We start from the raw sequence: 24818 nt of genomic DNA, 5'->3' as shown, positions 1-24818 counted from the left end.
CAATTCGACTTCCTGTTTCTCATCTCTGAAGGTCGACGGAAGGAGCTCCCAGCTTTCAATTCTACTATCGCTCGTTGGATACGTTCTGCGATACTGGAAGTATAACGTGCTCAAGACAAAATGGCCCCCTCCGGGAGTGAGAGTCCACTCCACCCGAGCTGTAGGGGCTTCTTGGGTTGTCTGTCACCGAGCTTCGACTTTACAGATTTACAGGGCCGCGACCTGGTCGTCCTTGCGATGTTGTACAGTGTTCATGCCCAGGCCTCGTCCGATGCAAGTTTCAGTAGAAAGGTACCGCAGGCGTCGGTATCTACCGAACAACCTAAGTCCTTTCCTCACGTTGCCCAAGTTCATTTTCCCACCCTTGGGACTGCTTTGGGAGGTCCCATGGTAACCTGTGTCCCCCAATGAGGCAAAGGAGAAAGAAGGATTTTTGGTACTCACAGTAAAATCTTTCATGGAGCCTTCATTGGGGGACACAGCACCCTCCCTGTTTAAGTTGTACCATGTTGGACCTACGAGCCTCTTGTTGGGTTGGTACATATTTTTGCATTGTGTCAGCCTCACTACTAGGCTGACACTCAATATTAGGCTGTTAACCTGGATGCTGTGCATTGCCATAGGGTGAAAAGCGCCACATACAAGTTTATTGTGCATTAATATACCAGGCAACCGCCCCCTCCATGTATTGGTAGACTGTGAGCAGTTGTTTCATCGGTATTCTTGCACCTGTGTTGCCATCTTAATTATACGGTTCCACTGCATCCTGATAGTGCATTTATCTGGGGGCCTGGAGGGGTAAACCTCTCTGCTTTTTTGCGGTTTTCTTGTATTATTGGAGGATTTTTAAGTCCTCTTTTTGTGCTATTATAGTGTCAGCCTCCTAGCAGCAGCATACACTTCATGGTAACCTGTGTCCCCCAATGAAGGCTCCAAGAAAGATTTTACTGTGAGTATCAAAAAGCCTTCTTTTCCTGCCTCCTGCGAGTGCGATCCCACTCCGCTGCTACCCTCTCCCCATGTTACATCTGTACCATAAGACGCACCCTACACTTTCCACCCAAATTTGGAGGAAAAAAAGTGCGTCTTATGGTCTGAAAAATACGATACGTTTTCCAACTAAAATGTTGCTTTAACCCCAAATTTTCCATTTTCACTAGGAGTAATATGAGAAAATGCACCACAATCTGTAAAGGAATTTCTCATGAGCAAGGCAATACCCTATATGCGATTGGAAATGGAAACTGCTATAGTGCAGCTCTATGGGACTTTCACTAGTATGGTCATTGTTCTTATATGCCATGCAATAATATTGACAGTGGCATCTAAGGGGTTAAACATCAATATTAGCACTAATAGCAGGGTGTTAGCTCTAGGAGAAAGCTGAAACCTGCTGCTGATAGTGTTGGCTCTACTTCTGGAGTATACGGAGCAGGTCAGGAAGGGAAAAAAAAATTATATACATCTTTGCAAAGATTTGCTTCCCAAATTCAAAAATTAATTATCTGAATTAAAATAGTTCTATCATTTTGCTGTTGCAAAGTTTTTAAGTCCTTTACATAGCTTTGCAAAAAAAATTATCAAATCTGTCAGAGCTCATGTGCAGTTCTAACACTCTTACTGCACTTGTACATAGATCTCAAGGGTGGAGAGATGGAAAGTTATCTACAATCTCAGGGAGGACAGAGAAAACAGGCTAAAGGTACTGTCACACTTAGCGATGTACCAGCGATCCCGACCAGCGATATGATGCGGTCAGGATCGCTGGTACATCGCTAAGTGGTCGCTAGTGAGCTGCCACACAGGCAGATCTCACCAGCGACATTGCTGGGGACGGGGGTCGCTACTTACCTGTCACATTAGGCGATCCTGCGTCCTCCCGCCCGCGTCCACGCTCGTCGCTCGTCTCTCCACAGGAAGTGCCGCAGGAAGCTGACGACGAGAAACAGTCCAGAACGTTCTCGCGCGATCAGCGATAACCAGCGGGGGAGCCGGTCGTAGGTAAGTATCAGACACAGTGATATCGCTAGCAATATCGCTATAACGTCACTAGTTATAGCGATATTGCTAGCGATATCTCTTAGTGTGACAGGCCCTTTAGTCCGGGGTCAGACTTGCGAGAAACTCGGACGAGTCTCGTACGTCAATACCCAGCACTGCAGCCGGTACTCGGATCAGAGCGCTCAGCTGCATGTATTTCTATGCAGCTGAACGCTCCGATCAGAGTGCCGGAGGCAGTGCCAGGTATTGACGTGTGAGACTCGTCAGTTTCTCGCATGTCTGACCCCAGTCTAAAGAAAAGATCTGCAAGGAGTTTGTATCTTCTCCCTGTGTTTCTGTGGATTTACTACAGCGTACTCTGGTTTCCCCCCATATGCCAAAGACATACCGTAATTATCCACTAGCAGATGTAAAAAAAAAAAAAAAAAAAAAAAAAATTTATTGTTTGGGATGTCAAAAACAGCTTTCATTAGAAACATTTTCTCATTTTTGTAGTTTCTCATTCTATTTTTGATTAGTATGTCTTTCATCAAACTAATTCATGCTTTGCCAAAAATTCAATATACTATAAAATTCTGTCATTTTACACAATGCCTGTAACATATTGATAGAAGTTAAACTCACAAACAGAACATGTACAAATCTCGAATTTTTAAAGCAATATTAAGGTATTTGTAAAGAAAATGTGCAAGGGGAAAAAGAAAACTATTATGGAAAACTTACAAGACTCTCTTCCAATTCTCCCTTTCTCACTGACCATCTAAGTAAAAGGAAGAAAAACAAGTGTTATTATACATATCATTTCCCAAAATTTGAATATCATCAAAAAGTTAATTTATTTCAGTTCAATACAAAAAGTGAAACTCATGGGGAGCCATGTCATCCGCTGGTGTAGGTCTACTGTGTTTTACCAAGACCAAAGTCAGCGCAGCCATCTACCAAAAAATTTTAGGGCATTTCAAGCATCTTTCTGCTGACCAGCTTTTTGAAGATGGAACTTTAGTTCTCCAGCAGGACTTGGCACCAGTCCACACTGCCAAAAATACCAATTCCTGGTTTAAACACAACCGTATCTCTGTGCTTGATTGCCAGCAAACTACTGACCTTAACCCCATAGAGAATCTAACATACATTTCAGTAGGCCAACATTTCGGATTTTAAAATAATTTTTTTCAAGCTGGTGTTATAAAGTATTCTAATTTACTGAGATAATGACTTTTGGGTTTTCTTTGGCTGTAAGCCATAATCATCAACATTAACATAAATAAACACTTGAAATAGATCACTGTTTGTAATGACTCCATAATATATACAAGATTCACTTTTTGTATTGTAGAACTGAAATAAATTAACTTTTTGACGATATTCTAATTTTGTGAGATGCACCTGTACATTGTATAGGCCATAACAAATCTACTATATAAAGCTCAATGTATGTGTGTATGTCCGGGATTGGCATCTGCACCGTCGCACCTACAGCCACAAAATTTTGCACAGTCACATGTCTGGACCCCAAGAGCGTCATAGGCTATGTTGTGAGGTGAAATTTTAACCCCACGCGTTCCAATTCACTAAACAATTTTGCCTATTATTCTTATCATTTCTATGGTGTTATCGTCCTTCTGTAAAGCTGGAAATAACACAATTTATTACCGTGCCAACACAGACCACCCTCTGACACAGACTGCAGGGGGAGCCCAGTATCACACAGGATAGGATTAGATACACGGCTCAGCAGTCAGTATCACACAGGATGGGATTAGATACACGGATGATCAGTCAGTAACACGATAGGATTAGATACACAGCTCAGCAGAAAGTATTACACAGGAGAGGATTAGGTACACAGCTCAGCAGACATTATCACACAGGATAGGGTTAGATACACAGATACACGTTTATCAAAAGGCTCTTGAATGAGCTGAAAATAAAACACTATCAATACTTGGGTAATCGTTTAGTTAATTTGTGTAGCAAATCTGTAGTGTTGAATACATGATGTGAAATGTTTTTATGTGCAATATAATCATTATAATTTGTTATAACTAATCACAGTTGGTTACTATGCCCAGGCAACGCCGGTCTCTTCAGCCAATATATATATATATATATATATATATATATATATATATATATATATATATATATATATATATATATATATATATATATATATATATATATATATATATATGTTCATATTGTGGAATATATAGTTCTTTTTTATTACCTTACGAGCAGCCAGTTTGATGCGTGGGGTAAAGCTGTTATTCATGGGTTGACTCTGTGATGTATAGAAACTTATAGGGAGGGAAAATAAGGTCAGAAAATGTCCAAGTGACAGATGATATTCCAATCTGAAGGCACATAACCTTTACCTGTGATTGATCCAGTGTGGGATGTTATAATCATCTACAAGGCGAGAATCTCCGGAATTATTCTTATTGTGCAACTGTAATATAAAGCACGTATTATACATTCAGCTAAGCCAGAAAGCTATTTTCTAAACAAGAGTAACACTTATTGCAGAAAATTACCTTGAAGAGCGGTACAGCATGCAGGGGCTGTTCTCCCATACACACAAGGTCGACGCCAATCCCTAGGAAGATATACAATTTGAGATAAGTGATATATGCAACTACAATAAAATTACTCTGCATGAGCCTATGTTACATTTATGCTCATTTAGTTCATTTTATGACAGTTTGCTATTCCTGAAAGTCACAACTTAGTCAGAACTAACAGTATTAAGGTACAAAAAAAAAAAAAAAAAATTAAATCTAACGTTGCAAAAGGTTTAGAGTGTGTGGATTATTTAGGTGAATCGCAACTTGGGTTAACATTTCCATTGGCTAACATTTCTAAGCCTTTCAACTACTACTTCACATTTAGCAATACTCACCCCTTCTTGCATTTTAACAATGTCCCTCCCACCTTTCTCTTATTCGATTCATTTACCAATTTTAAAATTTCTTCTTCAAATGCCATAATTTTTTCACCATCACCCCATGTTTCATTTACTAACCATATTTGTTTCTAAGGATAAGTTCACACTGGGAGTTTTTGCCGCACTTTATTTTCTGCAGCAAAACGTGAGTGCTTGGCAGGAAAGAAGCTGCTGCAAAAACACAGGTTTTTGCATGCGTTTCTTTCCATTCAATTCAATGGGTGAAAAATGATGAAAAAACGCTGAAAGAAGTGACATGCTCTATGTCCAAAAGTACAAGCAAAGCACAAAATACTAATACTAATGACAAAATCCAAGCTGTGTGCATGAGATTTCTGAAATCTCAGGACATAGCTGGTACTGTAAAACCCAGCTGAAAATTAGCATAAAACAAACATTAAAAAAACGCCCAGTATGAACTTAGCTTAACTAAAGGGAACATTTCTGTCTTGAAATAGGCAGAATATTGTCAAAAAAAAAAAAAAAAGAAAAAGCTAACTTACCATATTTCTATTTCTTTATTCTATATTCCATTTCAGCTTGGAAAATTGTTCAAGTACAGCTTAGACTGCAACCAGATGCATGTTTCCCTACCAATCACTGTATTTGTCCCTTACCATTATCAATCATACGCTGTTTGGTTAAGATCATAAGAGAACGGTCCACCTGGAATACACCAACCCCGGGAGTGATGACTACTGACATTTGTCCTGTCCTGTCAAAGTTTCGGTTTATATAATGCTTGTCAAACACTGGGAAATAAAGAAGAACAAATAAAAATATAGGAAATTAACAAAAATAAAACAATAGCTTTATAGGTAGTTAGAATTACCATTAAAGGACAGATTAATAGCTTCTAGATAGTTTCCCTGGTCAGACGTGGAGTTGTATCCTGGAGGAAAGGATTCTGAAGACACAAAAATCAGTAAAATTACACAGTATTGTTTGATTAGATAATACAACTTTTAGATATCATTGTGTCTATACAATCGGCTACCTGCATTTTCCAGTCGAACCAGCACTGGATACTGGATGAAAAGCTTCTTCACAGTTACTAGTAGTGAAGTCCATTCCTCTCGCCTTTCATTCTGTACCACCACCCTTAGAAAGAGACAGAGAGGGTTTTTTCTAACTGCTGAAACGATAATCTAATAAACTGTAGGATTTTTGGTTACTCCCGTAAATCTGTTTCTCAGAGCCTTCATTAGTGGACACAGGAAACCATGAGTGTAAGCTGCTGCCACTAGGAGGAGGACACTCTGCACAAAAAAAAGTTGAACCCTTGAACCAGACCGCTACTCGCAGGAACTTCTGGTGCTCTCGGAATATGGGGAGATGGTAATAGGCAACCTTTAGGTCCAAGACTGCCATATAACACCTGGGAAACAAAAGTTTTATTGCAGAATTTATTGACTCCATCTTAAATGGCCTCAGCCTCAAGAAGGTATTAAGCTTCTTTAAATTTATTATAGTCCTGAAAGAGCCATCTGGTTTTGGGACTAAAAATAGAGGAGAATAAAAGCCCATTCCTCTTTCGTCCCCTGGGACCTCTATCAGGACCTGTTTAGTTAGCAGTACTGCAATCTCCATCTCCAGTGCTTCCTGCTGTATCTGGGACTTCATGGAAGTCAATAGGAAGAGGTTCGGTGGATGCCGAACAAATTCTAGTTTTAGGCCCGATGAGACGATATCAATGGCCCATGGGTTTGATGTTACCTTCCCCCATTGGTGGCTGAATTCCAGTAGTCTGCCACCTACCGGTGTACTGGTATTAGCGGAACCTGTCTCCTCTGAAGGGACATTTTCCGAACAGATTGCCCCTCTGTTTGGGGTCCTTATTTCCCCAGCGATCCTGGGGTTTAAAGTCTTTCTTTTTGCCAAACGGCGGCTTTCTGTAGGCCCTCCTATTAAAGGGAATATACGGGTTAGGAAAACCTTTTTTTCTCTCCCCCGCTTTTGTTAAGATCTCGTCCAGTTCCGTGCCAAATAGGTACTTACCCTGGCAGGGTATAGCACACAGTTTAGTTTTTGTTTGCGTGTCTCCTTTCCACCCCTTCAACCATAAGGCCCGCCGGCCTGCATTGGTTAGTCCTGCTGCTCTAGCAGATAAACGGAGAGAGTCCGCTGAGGAATCGGAGAGGAAGGCCGCTGCTCCTTTAATGAGGGGCATAGAGGACAGGAGTTTATTCCTGGCCACTGTTTTTAATATTGTCCTCTGGGTCATTCAGCCACACCAACATTGACCTTGCCGTGCACGTGGCTGCTATTGCGGGCTTAAAAGCTGCCGTACATGCTTCCCAGGATCGTTTAAGGAGTGTATCGGTCTTACGATCTAATGAGTCAGCCATAGTTCTTGAATCCTCTACCGGCAGGGAGGATCTACGAGAGGTAGAGGCCACTGCCGCATCCACCTTGGGGGCTCTCGACCAAGCCGTCAATTCCTCATCGTCAAAAGGGTATTTACGCTTTGACGTTAAGGGGAGGAAGGTTCTCTGCCCCTGTTTTTCCCACCCCCTTTTTACTAACTCTTTTATAGCTGGGACCACTGGGAATGCTCGGACCTTTCTACGGGAAATGCCTGCAAACATTATGTCTTGCGGAATCTTGGGGTCCTTACTCTCTGGTAGCCCCATGGTATTTCGGATAGACTTAACCAAGTTACTGACGCTGTCTGTAGGGAAACACGTCTGCTCCTCATCCTCTGAGGAAGGGTATTCCTGGGATCTATCAGAGTCTAGATCCACGGTTTCTGACGGTGACTTTGACGCCGGCGAAGCTCCTCCTCTCGGTGAACCTATTTCTCTCACGGAGGAGTGACCCCCCAGACTACTGGAGCTGCCTAAGGCCCGTAGTTCTTCTCTAATTATCGCTCGGATATCCTCCTTCTTCCGTGAGGATTCCTCCTGTAAGGCCTCCTCAATACACAACTGGCATAATCTTTTAGGGTGGCCGTCTGGGAGGGGCTGAGAACATAAGGCACACTCTCTATTTTTCGCCTTCTCCGTTCTTTTGGCCTAAAAAGGGGGGTATGGACCAGAAAAAAACGGCCATCAGTTATTTATTCTGACTAAAAACACTCACCCGTGAGTCTCGTCAGCAAACTACCGGCTGCGGGGTCCGCGACTCAGGCCTAGGCGAGGCGTGGGACGGTTTTTTCTCTTTACGTTTTTTCTCCAAGGGCTCATCTTGCCTGGAAGGTCCGCTAGATTCCTTCCTGGAGCTGCCACTTCTTCTGGTGCTACTGCTTCTCCTTGTAGTACCGCTTTGTCTGCTGCCATGTGGGGATTCCACTGGCTGACCTAACAGGAGCGAAGCTGGGTCATCTATGGATGACATGACTGCACATTGGCGCTGCGTTCGTGGCTTCTTTTTGTAGCCTCTCTCATTGATGCTCCCCTTTCCACCATTTTTTTTTTCCTTCTGCGCATGCGCGGGCGTTTTCCCGCGATCGCCGCCTCCTGTCTTGACCCCGGAAGTTCTCATACCACTTCCGTGTTGCCTCTGCCTGGGAGCGCCGCTGGAAGTGCTGATGCAGCGGCCGTCGGACGGTGACACCCACGCACCCGGCCGCAACATGTTAACCCCTTGCCGCAGGTATGACCCCCAGTAGCGCTGCCTGGCACAGCGCTCAGGCTCTTCTGCTTCCTCTCTGGGGGGGGCCCCCGATATGCCCTAATGGCATTTGTAATGCGCTGGCCCCTTCCTGGGGGGGGGGGGGGGGGGTATACGCCATGTCCCCTCAGTGAGCCTTGGCACCTCTCACCTCCGGCCTCACCTGCATTACCAGCTCTGGGGGGGGGGGGGGGGGGGGAAAATCACCTCTCCGCCCGACGCTGCCTCCAGTCCTGGGCCCCTGCTGCTCATATTATGCACGCAGGCGGCTGCCAGACCAGGTATCCTCTTCTGCGGGTTCCTTTCCAGGAACAGGAAACCAAACTGAGGGAGCGAGGGGGACCGCCCCATTTATCTCTGTAGGTTTCCTGTTCCTGGGGCGGATCCCCTCTCTCAGTGGGTGCTGTCGTGGCGAAGAGGAAAAAAGAGAATGCCTAAGGGCCTCCAGGACCAGACTGAGGCCCCAGGGGTCTACGGGTGTCCAGTATGGAGGAGCAGCATGCACTACTCCTTGAAGGAAAGCTCTGACCTGAGGACTAGAGAATAGGTTTTTCTGAAAAAATAGAAAGCTGACAAATGGCTTTTTAGCAAACTAAGAGCCAGACCATCGACAAGTCCCGACTTGAGAAACACCAGAATGGAAGGGAGAGCAAACGACATAGGCAGGGTGTGATTAGACTCGTACCAGCTGAAATAAGCTTTCCAGGTTCGATAAAAGACCCTGGAAGATGACGAATTCCTAGCCTGTATCATGGTGTGAATCACCTGATCTGATAAACCGGATGCTCTCAGCATCGCAGTTTCAACAGCCACGCCGTTAAATTGATTACCGAGAATTTGGTGGCAGATCGGTCCTTGGGACAGAAGATCCGGTCTGTCTGGGAGCTTCCAGGGGGCATCCGCGAGAAGATTGATGATCTCTCTGAACTAAGAACTTCTCGGCTAATCCGGGGCAATCAGTATGACCAGCACCTCTTCCGCCTTGATCTTCTTCAACAGCCTGGGATAAGGGGAAGGGGAGGAAACAGATAGGGAAGCACAAACTGTGACCAGGGAATGGCCAGAGCGTTGGCGCCCACCACGAGAGGATCGTGGGACCTGGAAACGAACTATGTACTGTGGAAAACACCTGAACCATCGCCTTTGCCCATAGGAGAATCTTGGATACCTCGGCCATCGCCAAGGGGCTCCGAGTCCCTCTCTGGTGATTGACATATGCCACTGCCGGGGCGCGGTCCGTTTGAGGAGACCCCTTAGAAGCCTTTCCCAGTGGTGCAAGGACAGAAGAATGGCCCTTTATCTCGTGGGTGTTGATCGGCATACAACATTCCTCTGCTGACCAATGACCCTTGGACAGTCAGGTGGTGAAAAACTGCACCCCAGCAGAGAGGGCTGGCGTCCGTCATCACCACCTGCCAGTGAACGGGAAGAAAGGACCGACCCTCGAAGATAAGAGGGGATGACAGCCACCAATAGAGAAATCTTTTGACTCGGGAGGAGAGCCAAACCGGACGATCCAGAGAGAAAACAGACTTAATCCACTGAGATAGGATGGCCTGCGGAAGTGGTCTTGAATGGCATTGTGCAAAAGGAATCGCTTCTGACGCTGCCACCATCCTTCCCAGGACTGCCATGGCCGAACGGAAGAAGGAAGCCCTGCAGACAGCGAAGCCCCTCTGCTGCTGCTGGAGGGTTGCGCTCTTCTCCTTGCGAAGAAAAACCCTTCTCTGGCGGGTGTTGAACAGCATGCCTAGAAAAATAAAAAAAAAAAAGGCACCGAGTCGGATGTTAATTAGCTATCTAAATCAGAACAGGGTGTCTAGAATAATGGAAGGTTTGAATAAAACCCCATGAAACGTTCCTGCTCTAGGACGGGAACAATGACACCTGAACTGAGAAGGGAGGCAATGGACGCAAAGAACCCCAGAACCAGAGAAGCATCTCTTGGAGGACGAGATACGAAAATACTGCATCTTGCAAAATACTGGATACTTTAAGCTTGCATAATGAGGACGGATCAGTAGTAAAGGGCATATATGTGGCTGAATAATCTAAAATGAGTTTCACTGCATTAATGTACAAAACAGTATCCAATAGCGCACTACAGCCCCCTCTGTTCGATTGTCTAACTACACTGTTGGAGTCACCCTGTCATTCCTTGATGGCATTATGTTGTTCCATAGTCAAATTATTATAAAAATCAGATTTCTTAGTTGAAAAATCCAACGCTCTTAAGTCTTTCTCTACCAACGATTGAAAGACATCAAGAGAGGAAACCCTAGACCAGGGGTGGGGAACCTCAGGCCCCAGGGCCATTTATGGCCCTCCACCTTTTATCAGGCCCCCGAGCAGATTCTCAGGGACCGCGTTCTTGGGCAGGGAGCTGTATTTTGATTGCCACAATCTCATTAATTTCTTCTTGCTCTGTTAGCACACACACACACAGTGTTCACTACTGAACATTGAAGGGCATGCAATGAAAGATTAAGTCATGAAACCAGTGCCAAAGTCAGAATGTACTTTGTGGGCGGAGTTTGTATGGCCCCCGAAGGATGGTATAAATATCCAAATGGCCCTTGGCAGAAAAAAAGATTCCCCACCCCTGCCCTAGACTGTAGTGGATAATATGTTGAATTGTGGGTAGAAATATTAATGTCACAATCTTGAATAGAACCTGGATTAAATCTCAGATCTTGAAGAGAGGAAAGTGTGCAAATAGCCTTCTGTTCTTTAAAGGGAAATGATGAAGCAGTCACAGGTGAAGTGAAATGTTTGTTCTTTCGCAGGGTTTGTTGCTGATCCTATGAGAAAAAAAGTGTCTCTTTACCATTAGCAGTCTGGTAAATTTGCTCACATCCTTAATGGTTTGGAAGAGGTTAAATTTATTGCTAGGAACAAAATTCAGTCCTTTAGATAAAACACCCATTTGTGCTTGAGATAACACCTTAGGGGTCATGACCAATAATGAGGCTATAATAAACATATTGCTAAACATGCGTTTAAAAAAAAGTCAAGTAAAAACCTCGGACTTTGACACAAACCAATTCGTCTTCCGTCAATTCTGATTCTATCATTACTTTTTCTACGCCTTATAGTCCACAATTTAATCAGATAGTATCTATTATCAAAAAATATTTTCCAGTGGTAAACCAAGCTGACAAACTGCGGCATATTATTCGTACTGGTTGTAGATATGTAGCAAGGAGAGGTTTTAGTTTAGCCAATGCATTATCCTCCAGCCTTTTGAGACAGACGCCTACTTCCAGGTCTTGGCCGTTTCTGGTTTTATAGATGTGCAGGCAGTAGATGCAATGTTCGCACCTATGCGCTAGATCAGGCCTGGGCAAACTGCGGCCCGCGGGCCACATCCGGCCCCCTCGCTGTTCCTGTGCGGCCCGCGGACACAGCCAGACAGCTGGAGAAGAACTGATCTCTCTCAGAATCCTCATTGCAACTGCAGCTCCGCCCCCGTCTTCTCATTGGTGGATGCGGGGCTGCTCAGTTCCTGGCTTGCAGAGCTGGTGAAATCTGTGCAGGAGGCAGAGCGGTCAGGACAGGAGGAGGGAAGCAGGGACTACAACACCCATCTGCTGTAGATAATGGGCAAGTAGCTTCTAAGGGTGTGTGCACATGCTGCAGATTCTGCTGCGGAATTTCCTAAATCCGCAGGTAAAACCGCAGGTCAAAGGACCTGCGGTTTATCTGCAGATTTTCTGCGGTTTGACACCTGTCATGGAGCAGGTGCCAAACCGCAGCGGAATCCGCACAAAGAATTGACACGCTGCGGATTTGAAACCGCCGCAAATCCACGAGGAAAATTCCGCACCGTGGGCACTGCAGATTTCGTTTTCCATTGATTATAATGGTACTGTACACTGCAGCAGAAACTGCTGCAGATCCGCAGGACCAAATCCGCAGCATGTGCACACACCCTAAGAGGAGCCCAGATACCACCTGGGCAGCAGCGTCATGTGTCTGCTGTGCTGAGTAGGTCACAGCACCTGCGTTGCCTTTCACACTGTGGAAGGAAAGTTGTGGGTCTGCAGATTATGTTCAGGGAGAGCAGCTAATTAGTAGCCACTGCATCTCCCTGGCTCTTCCTGGCAGCTGGAGATGAAACACTGGGGCTGAGTATTCCTTCTGAATATGGGGTACAGCACTCCTTCCCCCCCCACCTTCACTACATACAGTCTACAGATGGGATATTCCATGTGCTCCCCAAACTGCTCTTCTGCCCCCATCATGTACTCTGCTGTCGCCTCACCTTTGTATGAGGGTTAACCTTTACCTCCCTCTTTGCTCCCAGCTTGTGCTGGTGTATGTCCTGTGCAGCAGAGGTAAGGGTTAAGTCCCCCATAGAGCTCCCCCTGTGATCTGTGGCTTATCACATCCACTCCATAGACTGGAATTAGGATTCTCACCCCCTCCTTTCAGCTCCCGCCCCATATGTGATGTGGATCTCTGCATGTGGAACAGAGATGGGGAACAACATTTTTCCAATGTTCCCAATTTATTGCTTGAGCAACTACTATTACTTGTTACAATAAGCTTTATTGCAACAAGTATTGTCAGGCTATGTTCACATGAATGTAATATTTGTCCAAGTGCTGTCTGTGAAAAAAAAAATAAACCCGACCTCAGACAGAGCACCAGGAGCAATGTTATGCAATTGGGCTATCCAGATTACAGTCAGAAAGTGTCTGTGAGAAAGATCACAGCACCCATCGGTCTCTTCTGTATTTCGGATGAGACTCGCTTGTTGAAGTCTATGGGTGCGCAAAAATAAAAAAAAATTAAAAAAATGGATCCCATATGAATCATCCATATAGCATCTGATTTTTAATAAATAATCTTTATTTTTATATAGCGCCAACATATTCTGCAGCGCTTTACAGTTTGTACACATTATCATCACTGTCCCCGATGGGGTTCATAATTTAGATTCCCTATCAGTATGTCTTTGGAGTGTGGGAGGAAACCGAAGAAGCCGGAGGAAACCCACGCAGACACGGGGAGAACATACAAACTCTTCGCAGATGTTGTCAATGGTAAGATTTGAATCCAGTATGCAATGCTAACCACTGAGCCACCATGTTGCGCTTTCATTACTAACAATGGACACTGTATTTTGTAAATTTTATTCACTTCTGATGTATAAAAATAGATGCTATACGGTGGACAATACAGATGGAAAATGGTCTTTTTCTGGACAAAAATAACGATTTTTTTTATATGCTCATGTAAACTTCATCACATAAGCAACCACTTTTTATAAAGTGATGAAATTAATATCATGCAGAATTAAAGGGTGATCTGAAACCGAAGGTGAATTTCATACTAAAATTTAATTCAATAACCTAATCACTCTTCTAATATATTTCAAATAAAAAATTTCTCAGTCTTTTTTTTTTTTTTACTTCCAATGACTTTTTTTGAGAAGCCCTGTGCATTTTGGGGTACTCGAACGGGACGTCATTATGGGGCAGAGGCTGCAGTTACTGCCACAAGCTGCTTTCCCCACCATGAAATAAAATGTCATCCGTTTCAGAGACTGGACCCCGCCGGGTCATCACTTCTCTTTAGAGCCAGCAAGGGAGCGCACTGTCACTGTGTATTCAAAGGAAGGGAGCTCATACTGAGTATGCATCAGAATTTACAACTGACGCATTATCAGGTGAGCAGGACTAGCCAAGACTCCAAAACAGACATCACTGATGGTGCCTCATTTCAGAGAGGGTGCAGAGACTGTGGCAGCGATTTCAGCTTCTGCCCTAATGACGGCTCAATCAAGTATCCCAGCATGCACTGGTGAATCTCAAGCAAAGTGTCATGGGACGTTTACAAAAAAAAAAATTCAGAATGTAGAGGGTACATTAGGGAATTTTTCATTGAAGTAGAAAACAAGACTAGATTATTACACCGAATAGATATACATTTAATATGAAAATCGCCTTTGATTTCGGACCGCTCCTTTAAGTTCAGCTGATTGGTTCGCCCCTCCACAGCAGTGCCAGTTTCTCATGCGGCCCCTTGGGAAAATTAATTGCCCACCCCTGCGCTAGACAAAGCGAAGTGTTTTCAGTCCTTAGATGGTAAAGCACGTATGACATCACTTCATTTACTAACTGTGATACACAGTATGTAATTTATTGTATCTGTTGCAGATTATGTGGGATGAAGTATATTGGTTGTACCACACGTAAAATAAAACTAATTGCTGAGCATTTGACAAATATTCACAACAGGAATGCAGCTTACTCGGGTGCTGCTAAACATTTTCTAAATGTGCACAAAGGAGATGTCTCTAGTTCTGCGTTTTTTTTTGCATTTGAGAAGGTATATAACCCAATTAGGGGATGTACTAAACAGAGGCTCGACAACACGAAAAGGATTTTTTATTTTAAAACTCGATACTAGATTCCCGAAAGGTATGAACCTAAGAAATTATTTGTTTTGTATTTATTGATAACCGTTTGACACATCCATTCAGTCCTTTTTTCACTATGTAACAACTGGTGCATAATTAATGTAGTTATTTGTATGTTTTTGATTGGTGCTTTGTCTTAGACAGTATAATGTTTATGTCATTTTGTTGTTTTATATCCTATGAGTAAGGGCGTTTGTAACACGACAGAAACGTGTCAGGTGTTTATGTTTTTGGTGCAGTCTGACATGCCGGAATAAAGGTTTTTGTGTATTTTACATGGGTGGTGTGCCGAATCCATTCCTCCCTTTTTTTTTTTTTGCCATCTGCCAGGTCAATACCTGGTGGATCTACACTGCGCATTATGGGGACGCCAAGAGGGGGTGGGTTTTAAAGGAAACCCTTTTCCCAACCGGGGGAGCCTGTGGCCTCTCTTGGTGGGAAAAATCCTCAAACGCAAAGAAACGGCTGAAACCTACACTTCAGAGGAAGCCAGCGAGGTTTGCACTGAGGAAGGAGGGAGCTTGTCCCTCCGGTGGCCTCCTTATTAATTTGTTCAACCTTGGAGCCAAATAGATGGGAACCCTGGAAAGGCAAGCTGGTAAAGGAATTTTTTTGAGAAAAGTCCGTCTGCCATGCCTTAACCCAATTAGTCCGTCGGATGGCCACAATATTGCTGGACGTCCGAGTCGCTCATGAAGCAGCGTCCAGAGAGGCGGATACCATGTACTTCTCTGTATGAGAAATTTGGGCCGCGAGGTTGGCCAATTCCTCCAGACGAGCTCCAGCAAGATTGCTGTGACGGAGCTGCTTAGCCCATGCTGCTACGGACTTTGACACCCAGATGATGGCAAAGGCAGGACACAGTGTAGAAGCGGCCGCTTCGAAGGCAGACTTAGCAAAAGACTGCATGATCCTGTCATTGCTCCATTCACGAGTGGGAGGACCGTGTTGGTGGATAATCTGGAAACTGGAGGGTCCACATTTGGAGAAGCGGTCCAGTTCGCCGTGACCTCAGAGACGAAGGGATATAGGATGTCGAAGCGCTTCCCTCTTTGGAAGTGTCTGGTCAGGATTTCCCGTTCTCTGGAAAGTACCTTCTCAGGGTGTGTGTGCACACGCTGTGGATTCTGCTGCGGATCCGCAGAGGTTTTGGCCCTGCGAATCCGCAGCAGTTTTTGCTGCGGTGTACAGTACCTTTATAGTCTATGGAAAACAAAAACCGTAGGGCAAATGGTGCAGATTTTTCCGCACGGATTTGCTGCGGTTTCAAAACAGCAGCATGTCACTCCTTTGTGCGGAATCCGCAGCAGTTTCACACCTGCTCCATTGTAGAGGTGTCAAACCACAGGGGAAAACCGCAGGCCAATCCACAGATAAACCGCAGGTCTTTTGACCTGCGGATTTACCTGCGGATTTTGCAAAATCCACGCGGAAAAAAATGCAGCGTGCACACACCCTCAAATTCTCTGTCTGTGGCAAAGACCTTGGGAGCTGGTCTCGATCGTCTAAACGAAACCGGCTCTTCTGCGGGTTCCCTAGCGGTATCCGTAATGTTAGAGGTCTGATTGACAGCCACAATGAGGCTCTGGACCATGTTTCTCATATTCGAAGCCTGGTCAGAATCCATGTCATCCTCTGATGCGTCCGATAACGCCTCGTCTGACTTGGGGGGGGTCCGCCGGGAAAGACCAGGGGGAGAGACAAAGCGGAAGGAGGACCTAGAACAACACTCCTGCCTGGATCGCTTGATCTCTTACGGCCCATGTTGGTAGGTACAGCCAGTGAGTTCTGCGATCAGCTAGAAATGGCAGAGGCAGGAAGGGGCAACCTATCAAGAACGGACACAAGGGTCTGCAAAATCTTGGTGAGATCCGCCACAGATTGTGACTCAGAGGTAGCGCACACTGGGATAGGGGCACCACTCTCTCCTGCAGTAGGTGACTCCTGGGTAGCAGGTGCGGGGGAACTGCTGCAGTCCTGATAAAAGAAGCAGAGGACTGGCCTGAAGGGAGCTTGAAATTACATGAAGAGCAGACAAAGTGCCTGACAAAAGCAGAAGAAAAGGAGAAAGCAGGAGGGCGAGAATGCTCTCCTTTAGGATTAGGCATGATAAGAAGCAGACCCATTAACTAATGCAAGAAGGTTAGGGAACAGGAGGATATATGCTGAGGAGCGTGTCAGTCTGCAGAGCAAATCTACTCACAAGAAGTGGCAGGTCCTGCCTGGTTCCAGGCTGTACAGGGAGCTCCAGGACAGTTTCAGTAGTAAATGCAGAACTTCCTGCAGAGAAAAGCCACCTTCTGGGTTCCAATGCCAGCAAATGGTGACCGCAGGGAGGAAGAAGAGGGCACACAGTGAAAACGCAAGTGGATTCCGCACCACTGGAGGGAAGGGGGACGTGTGCAGAAGAACTTGCACAATGAGGTTGGAAAGAGAGATGCAGCTAACCGCGGGGAGCTCTGAGAAAGGGCTGGAGCTAACTGTTGGAGCTTCAAGAAGGGGACGGAGCTAACCGCGGGAGCCCACGAGAAGGGGAAGAGCTATTAAGATGAGGGGGCATGTCTACAATGGGCGGGAAAAAAGCCCGCCCAAGAGTTGTGACTGTTCATAATGTATCTCTCCGGAGGTAAAGGAGAAGATCCATCTGAAAAAGAAGAGACGTTACCGGAAAACGCCGAAAACCAACGTAGAAATGGGTCTAGTGAAAGACCCGTGTGTTATGATTGGGTCACCAAGGAGGAGAGCAAGACCAAGCTAAGCCACAGAAAACCAGAGAGGTTGGTAACTAAGCGGATTGCAGACCCCTGATCCTGTCCACACAACTAGCAGTAGCCGTGGAGCGTACCTACGATGATCCTAGACGCCTCGGCACAGCCAGAGAGCTAACTAAGCCTAAAGCAAGAAAGGGGAAATCTAAACTGCCTCGGAGCAGACCCCAAAGGAATAGATAGCCCCCAAACATATACTGTCAGTGAGACATGATGAAAACACAAACGCAGGCAGAAAAATAGACTGAGCAAACGATGGGGCCAGTGTCAGGCAATATTTTTTTTTTTTAATTCTTTCCTTCTTTAGAGTACCCTAGAGTCTACAGTTAGGCTGGTTATTCTGTTATGAATGGGTCACCGAGGAGGATAGCAGGCCCAGGCTAAGCCACAGAAAACCAGAGAGGTTGGTAACTAAGCGGATGCAGACCCCTGATCCTGTCCACACAACTAGCAGTAGCCGTGGAGCGTACCTACGATGATTCTAGATGCCTCGACACAGCCGGAGAACTAAATAAGCCTAAAGCAAGAAAGGGGAAATCTAAACTGCCCCAGAGTAGACCCCAAAGGAATAGATAGCCCCAAACATATACTGTCGGTGAGACAAGATGAAAACACAAACGCAGGTAGGAAAATAGACTGAGCAAACGATGGGGCCCACACCAACTAGACAGGACAGAAAAGGAAAGACACTGTCTGCAATCACGCAAAAAAAACATGCAAAAAATGTCCAACACGTCTGATAGAAAAATACTGAAGTCGCACGACTTCGCCCACTATATCAGCACTCTGGTATATTCTGAAAGCAGTGCAAAAAGAGGCCAATCTAATAAGGGACAAAAACAAACTGGCACAAGCAGTAACATAAGGATGGAAATTCAGCACAGCCCCAGCCGGAGCTGGCTGACCACACAAAACTGAAATAGGCAAAACCAGATCAAATGTGAATAATAGCAAAAGAACACTTAGCTGAGCATGCAGGGACTGAGCTGGAAACTAAGACCTCAGGAGGCAGGAAAAAATCACCAGCAGGGATAGAGGGAGTCGGCTGTCTTAAATCCAGTCAGAAACTCCAAATCTCCAATCGTCCTCCTCATTATCAGGTGGCAGGCCTCTGTTAATCAAGTCAGCTCCATTACCTTCACTAGTAACCAGAGGTAGGCCAGAAAGCAAATTCACAACACCCGTGTCCACCTCCTACTGACACACTAAGCTAAAGTGAATAAACTAGTGCCGGTCGATGGGGTGTACACTGCAGAGGAGGAGCTAACTTTTTTGTGAATAGTGTCAGCTTCCTATTTGCAACAGCATACACCCATGGTTTCCCGTGTCCCCCAATGAAGCGATAGAGAAAATAAAAACTATGAATTTACATACTTGTAGAAGTCTTCATAGAATCTGCCCTTGTGATCCTGTAAAATGGTGGCATTGTTGCGATGGGCTTCTGGAAACTCATCTAAAAATGAAAAGAGATAAGGCATGTAAGCTGTACCTATGACAAAAGAAGGTAAAATAGTAAATTAAAATAAATGAAGGTATAAGGAAGTAAGAAAACCAAAAGCATTGTCAGAATAATTGGTAAACGTAAATGCTATTCAATGAAAAAAAAAAAAAAAAAATGTGTTTTAAAGACATTGCTATTCAGAAATGATTATAATATGGTACACCAAAGTATTCCAGAGGTGACTGTATATTCTTAATGAAGTGGACCCGAACATGTGGCCACCTTCCCAAAGATAAGACTTTTAAGTCAAAGTTTGTCACGATGATCCGTTAAAATTACTAGATTTTTTTTTTTTGGGGGGGGGGTGCATATTAATATAAATAAAATATATATGTACGGCATATCAAAAAGTTAATTTCAAAAGTTAATTTATTTCAATTCTTAAATGCAAATAGTGGAACTCATATAGAGTCATTACAAACAGTGATCTATTTCAAGTGTTTATTTCTGTTAATGTTGATGATTATGGCTTACAACCAATGAAAACCCAAAAGTCATTATCTCAGTAAATTAGAATACTTTATAACAGCTTGAAAAATGATTTTAAAATCCGAAATGTTGGCCTACTGAAATGCATGTTCAGTAAATGCACTCAGTACTTGTTCGGGGCTCATTTTGCATCAATTACTCCATCAATGTGGCGTGGCATGGAGGTGATCAGCCTGTGGCACTGCTGAGGTATTATTGAAGTCCATGTTGCTTTGATAGCAGCCTTCAGCTCGTCTGCATTGTTGGGTCTGGTGTCTCATCTTCCTCTTGGCAATGCCCCATAGATTCTTTATACGGCTAAGATCAGGTGTTTGTGGCCAATCAAGCACAGAGATACTGTTGTTTTTAAACCAGGTACTGGTACTTTTGGCAGTGTGGACAGGTGCCAAGTCCTGCCGGAGAATTAAATTTCCATCTCCAAAAAGCTTGTTGGCAGAGGGAAGGATGAAGTGCTGTAAAATTTCCTGGTAAACGGCTGCGCTGACTTTGGTCTTGATAAAACACAGTGGACCTACACCAGCAGATGACATGGCTCCCCAACCGATCACTGATTGTGGAAACTTCACATTAGACCTCAAGCAGCTTGGATTATGTGCCTCTCCACTCTTCCTCCAGACTCTGGGACCTTGATTTCCAAATGAAATGCAAAATTTACTTTCATCTGAAAACAACACCTTGGACCACTGAGCATCGGTCCAGTTCTTTTTCTCCATGGCCCAGGTAATACGCTTCTGGCATTGTCTATTGGTCATGAGTGGCTTGACACAAGGAATGCAACACTTGTAGCCCATATCTTGGATACGTCTGTGTGTGGTGGCTCTTGAAGCAATGACTCCAGCAGCAGTCCACTCCTTGTGATCTCCCCCAAAGTTTTGAATGGCCTTTTCTTAATCATTTCAAGGCTGCTGTTATCCCTGTTGCTTGTGCACCGTTTTCAACCAAGCCTTTTCCGTCCACTCAACTTTCCATTAATATGCTTGGATACAGCACTCTGAACAGCCAGCTTCTTTAGCAATGACCTTTTGTGGCTTACCATCCTTGTGGAGTGTGTTAATAACTGCATTCTGGACATCTGTCAAGTCAGCAGTCTTCCCCATGATTGCAGAGCTTACTGAAACAGACTAAGGACCTTTTTAAACGCTTAGGAAGCCTTTGCAGGTGTTTTTGTTAATTATTGTAATTTACTGAGATAATAACTTTTGGGTTTTCATTGGCTGTAAGCCATAATCATCAACATTAACATAAATAAACACGTGAAATAGATCACTCTTTTGTAAAACATATACGTTTCATTTTTTGTATTGAAGAACTGAAATAAGTTAACTTTTTAATGATATTCTAATTTTTGAAGATGGAAAATGAGAAACAAAGATACATAAATATACACACACACACACACACACACACACACACACACATTTAAATCACCTACCTAAAGTTTTTGCATCATAAAATGTTCTGGAAAATAGTACAACAGTAACTTCATGACTGCAGTTCTTCTCCTGGAGTAATAGTAAAATTATAACCATTAAAGTGTTGTAAAGTCTCATGAAACCTTAGAGAAAAAAAAAAAAAAAAAAATCAGAAACCAGCTGCTAATTTACTTTGCTAACCTAAGGCCAGTTTCATATTTGCATCTGTTTGCGCAGCAATCCGAAAGCGTCACGTGTACCTATCTTTAACATGGTGTACGCAGGAGCATGCGTTTGCATCAGTTCGCATGAGTCAGCGTACGCATGCGTAGTTTCTCGTGTGCGGAGGGGTCCGGCGAATGCCACTTGTTGCATTTTTAGAAGCGGCAAACATCCTTAAAATATGCAGTCATGCGCATGCGAGCATAAAAAAAAAAACGCATTACTGTCTATGGGAATGCATGCGTACCTGCTATTTGATAGCTCTATAAAAGAAAGTGTGGACGCTGCAAGGCCATAACTCTCTGGACGATACCACAAGACAATAGAACCTTTGAAAAGGTCTCTCTCATTACTGTTTGTACTTTGTACTAATTTTTTTTTCTTTTACTTTTAGACTTGTCAACTCTCCTGGTGCAATGTTGTCTCCTGGTGCTGCAGTCAGTCTCTGGCCTGTGCTGACTGCTTTGCTGTTGGACTACTGTCTGTAATGCAAGTATTGGTGTCCATGGATTTTTATTTTTCTTCTCTGTTCATTTCTATAGTGTTTCACTTGACTGCTGCCTGCTCTTCAACCATGTCAAGCAAAGAACTGACTTCTTCCCAGTGTGGACCTGACAAACATTATGTAAGCACACTTGCTATACTGATTGTTATGTATTGACTGGCAATACTACACATGTTAAATCATGTAATTTCTTCACAGGTACCTGGCACTGTTGAAGAGCAGTAGCAGTCGAGTGGAGATGATTCTTCCCAGGGTCATCGGGGTCATGTGTCTCAGGAGGAAAGACGGGCTGTAGGTAGTCTTTTCATCAGAGTTGTAACAGAATTTTTTTTCAGGTTTTACTTAAAATTAATTTTTTCTATAGGTTTCACAACGGGAAGAAGCCACACTCGATATAGACAACGTGCAACTAATCCACATTGTGCAAAAGCGAGTACCATTGTGGGACACCCGTGACCATCAGCACTCCGACAATGTGGTGATTCGACGTCTCTGGGAAGAAGTGGCAACATCGGTGCTGGCTGATTGGGACCGTGCCACGTCACGTGCCAGAAATGATTTTGGCAAGTACTGCAATGGGGTCTGGCATGGCAGTGAACCGGTTAATGTATGTGCATTGTTTTCCAATTAATTTTTTTCCCCCCTTCACAGTGAAGAGAAACAAAATCCGTTGGCGTTGGATGAAGGACCGCTTCAACAAGGACATGAGAAAGGAGATTCGGATTCGAGGTGGTTCTGCTCAAATGTTCCGGAAATACAAATACCACTGGAACCTTGTATTTTTGATGCCTACGCAAGTATATTATTTTTTAATGTTTTAATTTTTTTCCCCACACAGTACCTGAAGCAGCACAGCACAATCTGGATTTTTTCATTACTGTTTTTCTCTTTTCCACACAGAACCTGATGCAGCACAACACAACCCGGAACATTCTCTGTTGAAGCGGCCCCTCATCTATCAGCCACTGAACAGACGCAGTCCCAATCATCCACCAGCGATGGAGCAACCTTGCAGGCTTCAAAGACTGGGGAACAGGCAGCCAGTCCAACAGGTTTTCCCCTCTCCCGGCCCTCTGCCCCTGCTTTTGTGTCTTCTCGTCTGCGGGCCTGGGAGAGGTCAGGCATGCCAGAATTTATGTACTTAAGCTCGGTCTTCCAGGATGGTGTAAGGTTGATTGCTGACAGAGTGAAGAGTGAGTTCAAGGAAGTCAACAAATGCCTTGACCACCTAGAAGCTGACCATGAGAGACCGGCGCAACTTTTTTTCTGCAATAGAGTGGAGCGTGTCGGAAAACCTCACGCCTAAACTCTAGCTGAACATCATGCAGGCCTGCCAGGTTGCTTACAGCCACGCATTGCATCAGCAGCAGTCACAAAGCTACACTCAACAGGCCAGAGGATATTACTAGCAGCCAATTTTCCAACTCCCACAGCACCGAACCATCCTCCACCCCCACCGCCTCCAGTTCACAGAGCGACCACGCTGCCGAGTTCATCAACCCTGCAGCCAGCAGCATCCACCATGCTCCAGAGTCCAGCACCCATGCAGCCAGCAGTATCCACGATGCTGCCCAGTCCAGCACCCCTGCAGCCAGCAGTATCCACGATGCGGCCAAGTCCAGCACCATGCCAGATGACTGCTACAGAGGCCACCACTCCCACTCGGCCAAGAAAACAGAGGGGCAAAAAAAAAAAAAATATTTCCACCAGAACGAAAAACAGGAGCCAAAAAACCATTCCCACATTGAACCCACCACCTCCACCTACCAATTTGTCACTACCTTCCCTTGTGTCTGTCAGTACCTTCCAGTTTATCTATCGATTCCCATGATTCCACTTTGTCATCTATCCCCAATGTCTCCTCTGCCAACCCTGATCAAATCCTTCAATTTGTTGCCCCTTCCCCTGTAGACCCTTCCCCTGTAACCCCTTCCTCATCAATACCTAATCCTCACAGCTCCACCCCCCCAAGGTCCACCCCATCACACCCTCACGTAAACCCCGACGCAAAAAACAATCACCCCGACCTTAACCCTTCTTTTGTTAAATTTTGTAAAATAAAAGTTGTATTTTGCTTGCACTATATCTTGTTTTATATGTATCTTTATGCGCCGCAGCCACAAACACACGTGTACTGGATTTTTGAGGCAAGGTATTTTATTATTTAACTCGGCAAACATTAGGGGTAAATTTTAACATTACATATACCGTATTTTCCGCTTTGTAAGACGCACTTTTTTTCCCCCAAATTTGGGGGGAAAACAGGGGTGCGTCTTACAAAGCGGACATGCCTTACCTAGGCTGTGATCAAGGGCGTCCGGCGGTTGCTGGCCGGTGCTGCGGGTGTCTTCGGTGCGGCGTTGTGTGCCCGTCGATGCCCGGGGCTCTGCCGACATTGTGCGACAGGCCAGAACCCTGGCATTTCCTCGGTTCCCTGTGTGCCGGTAAAAAAATGGCAGCTGGCACGTGCGCAGATAGGATCTCGGGACCCAGCTCTCGAGAGATGAGATTTCAGATCTCATTTCTCGAGAACTAGGTCCCGAGATCCCATCTGCGCATGTGCCGGCGGCCATTTGTTTTACTGGCACCACAGCGCGCACACAGGGAACTGAGAAAATGCCGGGGCTCTGGCCTGTCGCACAATGTCGGCAGAGCCCCGGGCATCAACGGGCACACAACGCCGCACTGCTGGGCACCGGAGACACCCGCAGCACCAGCCAGCAACCGCTAGACAAGCGGAGAAACCCTGCAGCAGCACAAGACCCTGCAGCAGCAGCAACGGCACACATCGGAGCCCCCCTTCATCCCTGAATGCGGCCTGCAGCATCACTCCACACCTGCTCCAGCAGCGAGCCTGGGACCCCTCTACACCGCAGCCACCAACCCCGGTAAGCAATAAGATGCAAGGATTATAAGAGGCACCACCATTTTATT

At 45.0% G+C, this 24818-nt stretch overlaps 1 protein-coding gene across 6 annotated transcripts in view; it reads right to left on the bottom strand.

Moving 5' to 3' along the window:
• Positions 1–24818, bottom strand: part of DEPDC5 (DEP domain containing 5, GATOR1 subcomplex subunit) — a 196914-nt gene that overhangs the window by 147463 nt on the left and 24633 nt on the right. For 5 of the 6 annotated variants that reach the window (XM_073582814.1, XM_073582816.1, XM_073582811.1 and 2 more), the window contains exons 11-19: positions 21178–21247; positions 19130–19208; positions 5946–6049; positions 5781–5855; positions 5566–5700; positions 4539–4600; positions 4380–4453; positions 4232–4301; positions 2725–2761 (exon numbers count right to left, since the gene is read on the bottom strand). In XM_073582814.1, coding sequence (XP_073438915.1) covers positions 2725–2761; positions 4232–4301; positions 4380–4453; positions 4539–4600; positions 5566–5700; positions 5781–5855; positions 5946–6049; positions 19130–19208; positions 21178–21247 — 706 coding nt within the window. Of the gene's footprint in view, positions 1–2724; positions 2762–4231; positions 4302–4379; positions 4454–4538; positions 4601–5565; positions 5701–5780; positions 5856–5945; positions 6050–19129; positions 19209–21177; positions 21301–24818 lie in introns of all 6 variants that reach the window. The other variant, XM_073582815.1, reaches the window with a different exon arrangement.

Source organism: Dendrobates tinctorius, unplaced genomic scaffold (assembly GCF_039654945.1).
Source record: "Dendrobates tinctorius isolate UK_male_01 unplaced genomic scaffold, ASM3965494v1 ptg000073l, whole genome shotgun sequence".
In the NCBI taxonomy this organism is placed as follows: Eukaryota; Metazoa; Chordata; class Amphibia; order Anura; family Dendrobatidae; genus Dendrobates; species Dendrobates tinctorius.
This window is presented reverse-complemented; position numbering and strand designations above follow the sequence as displayed.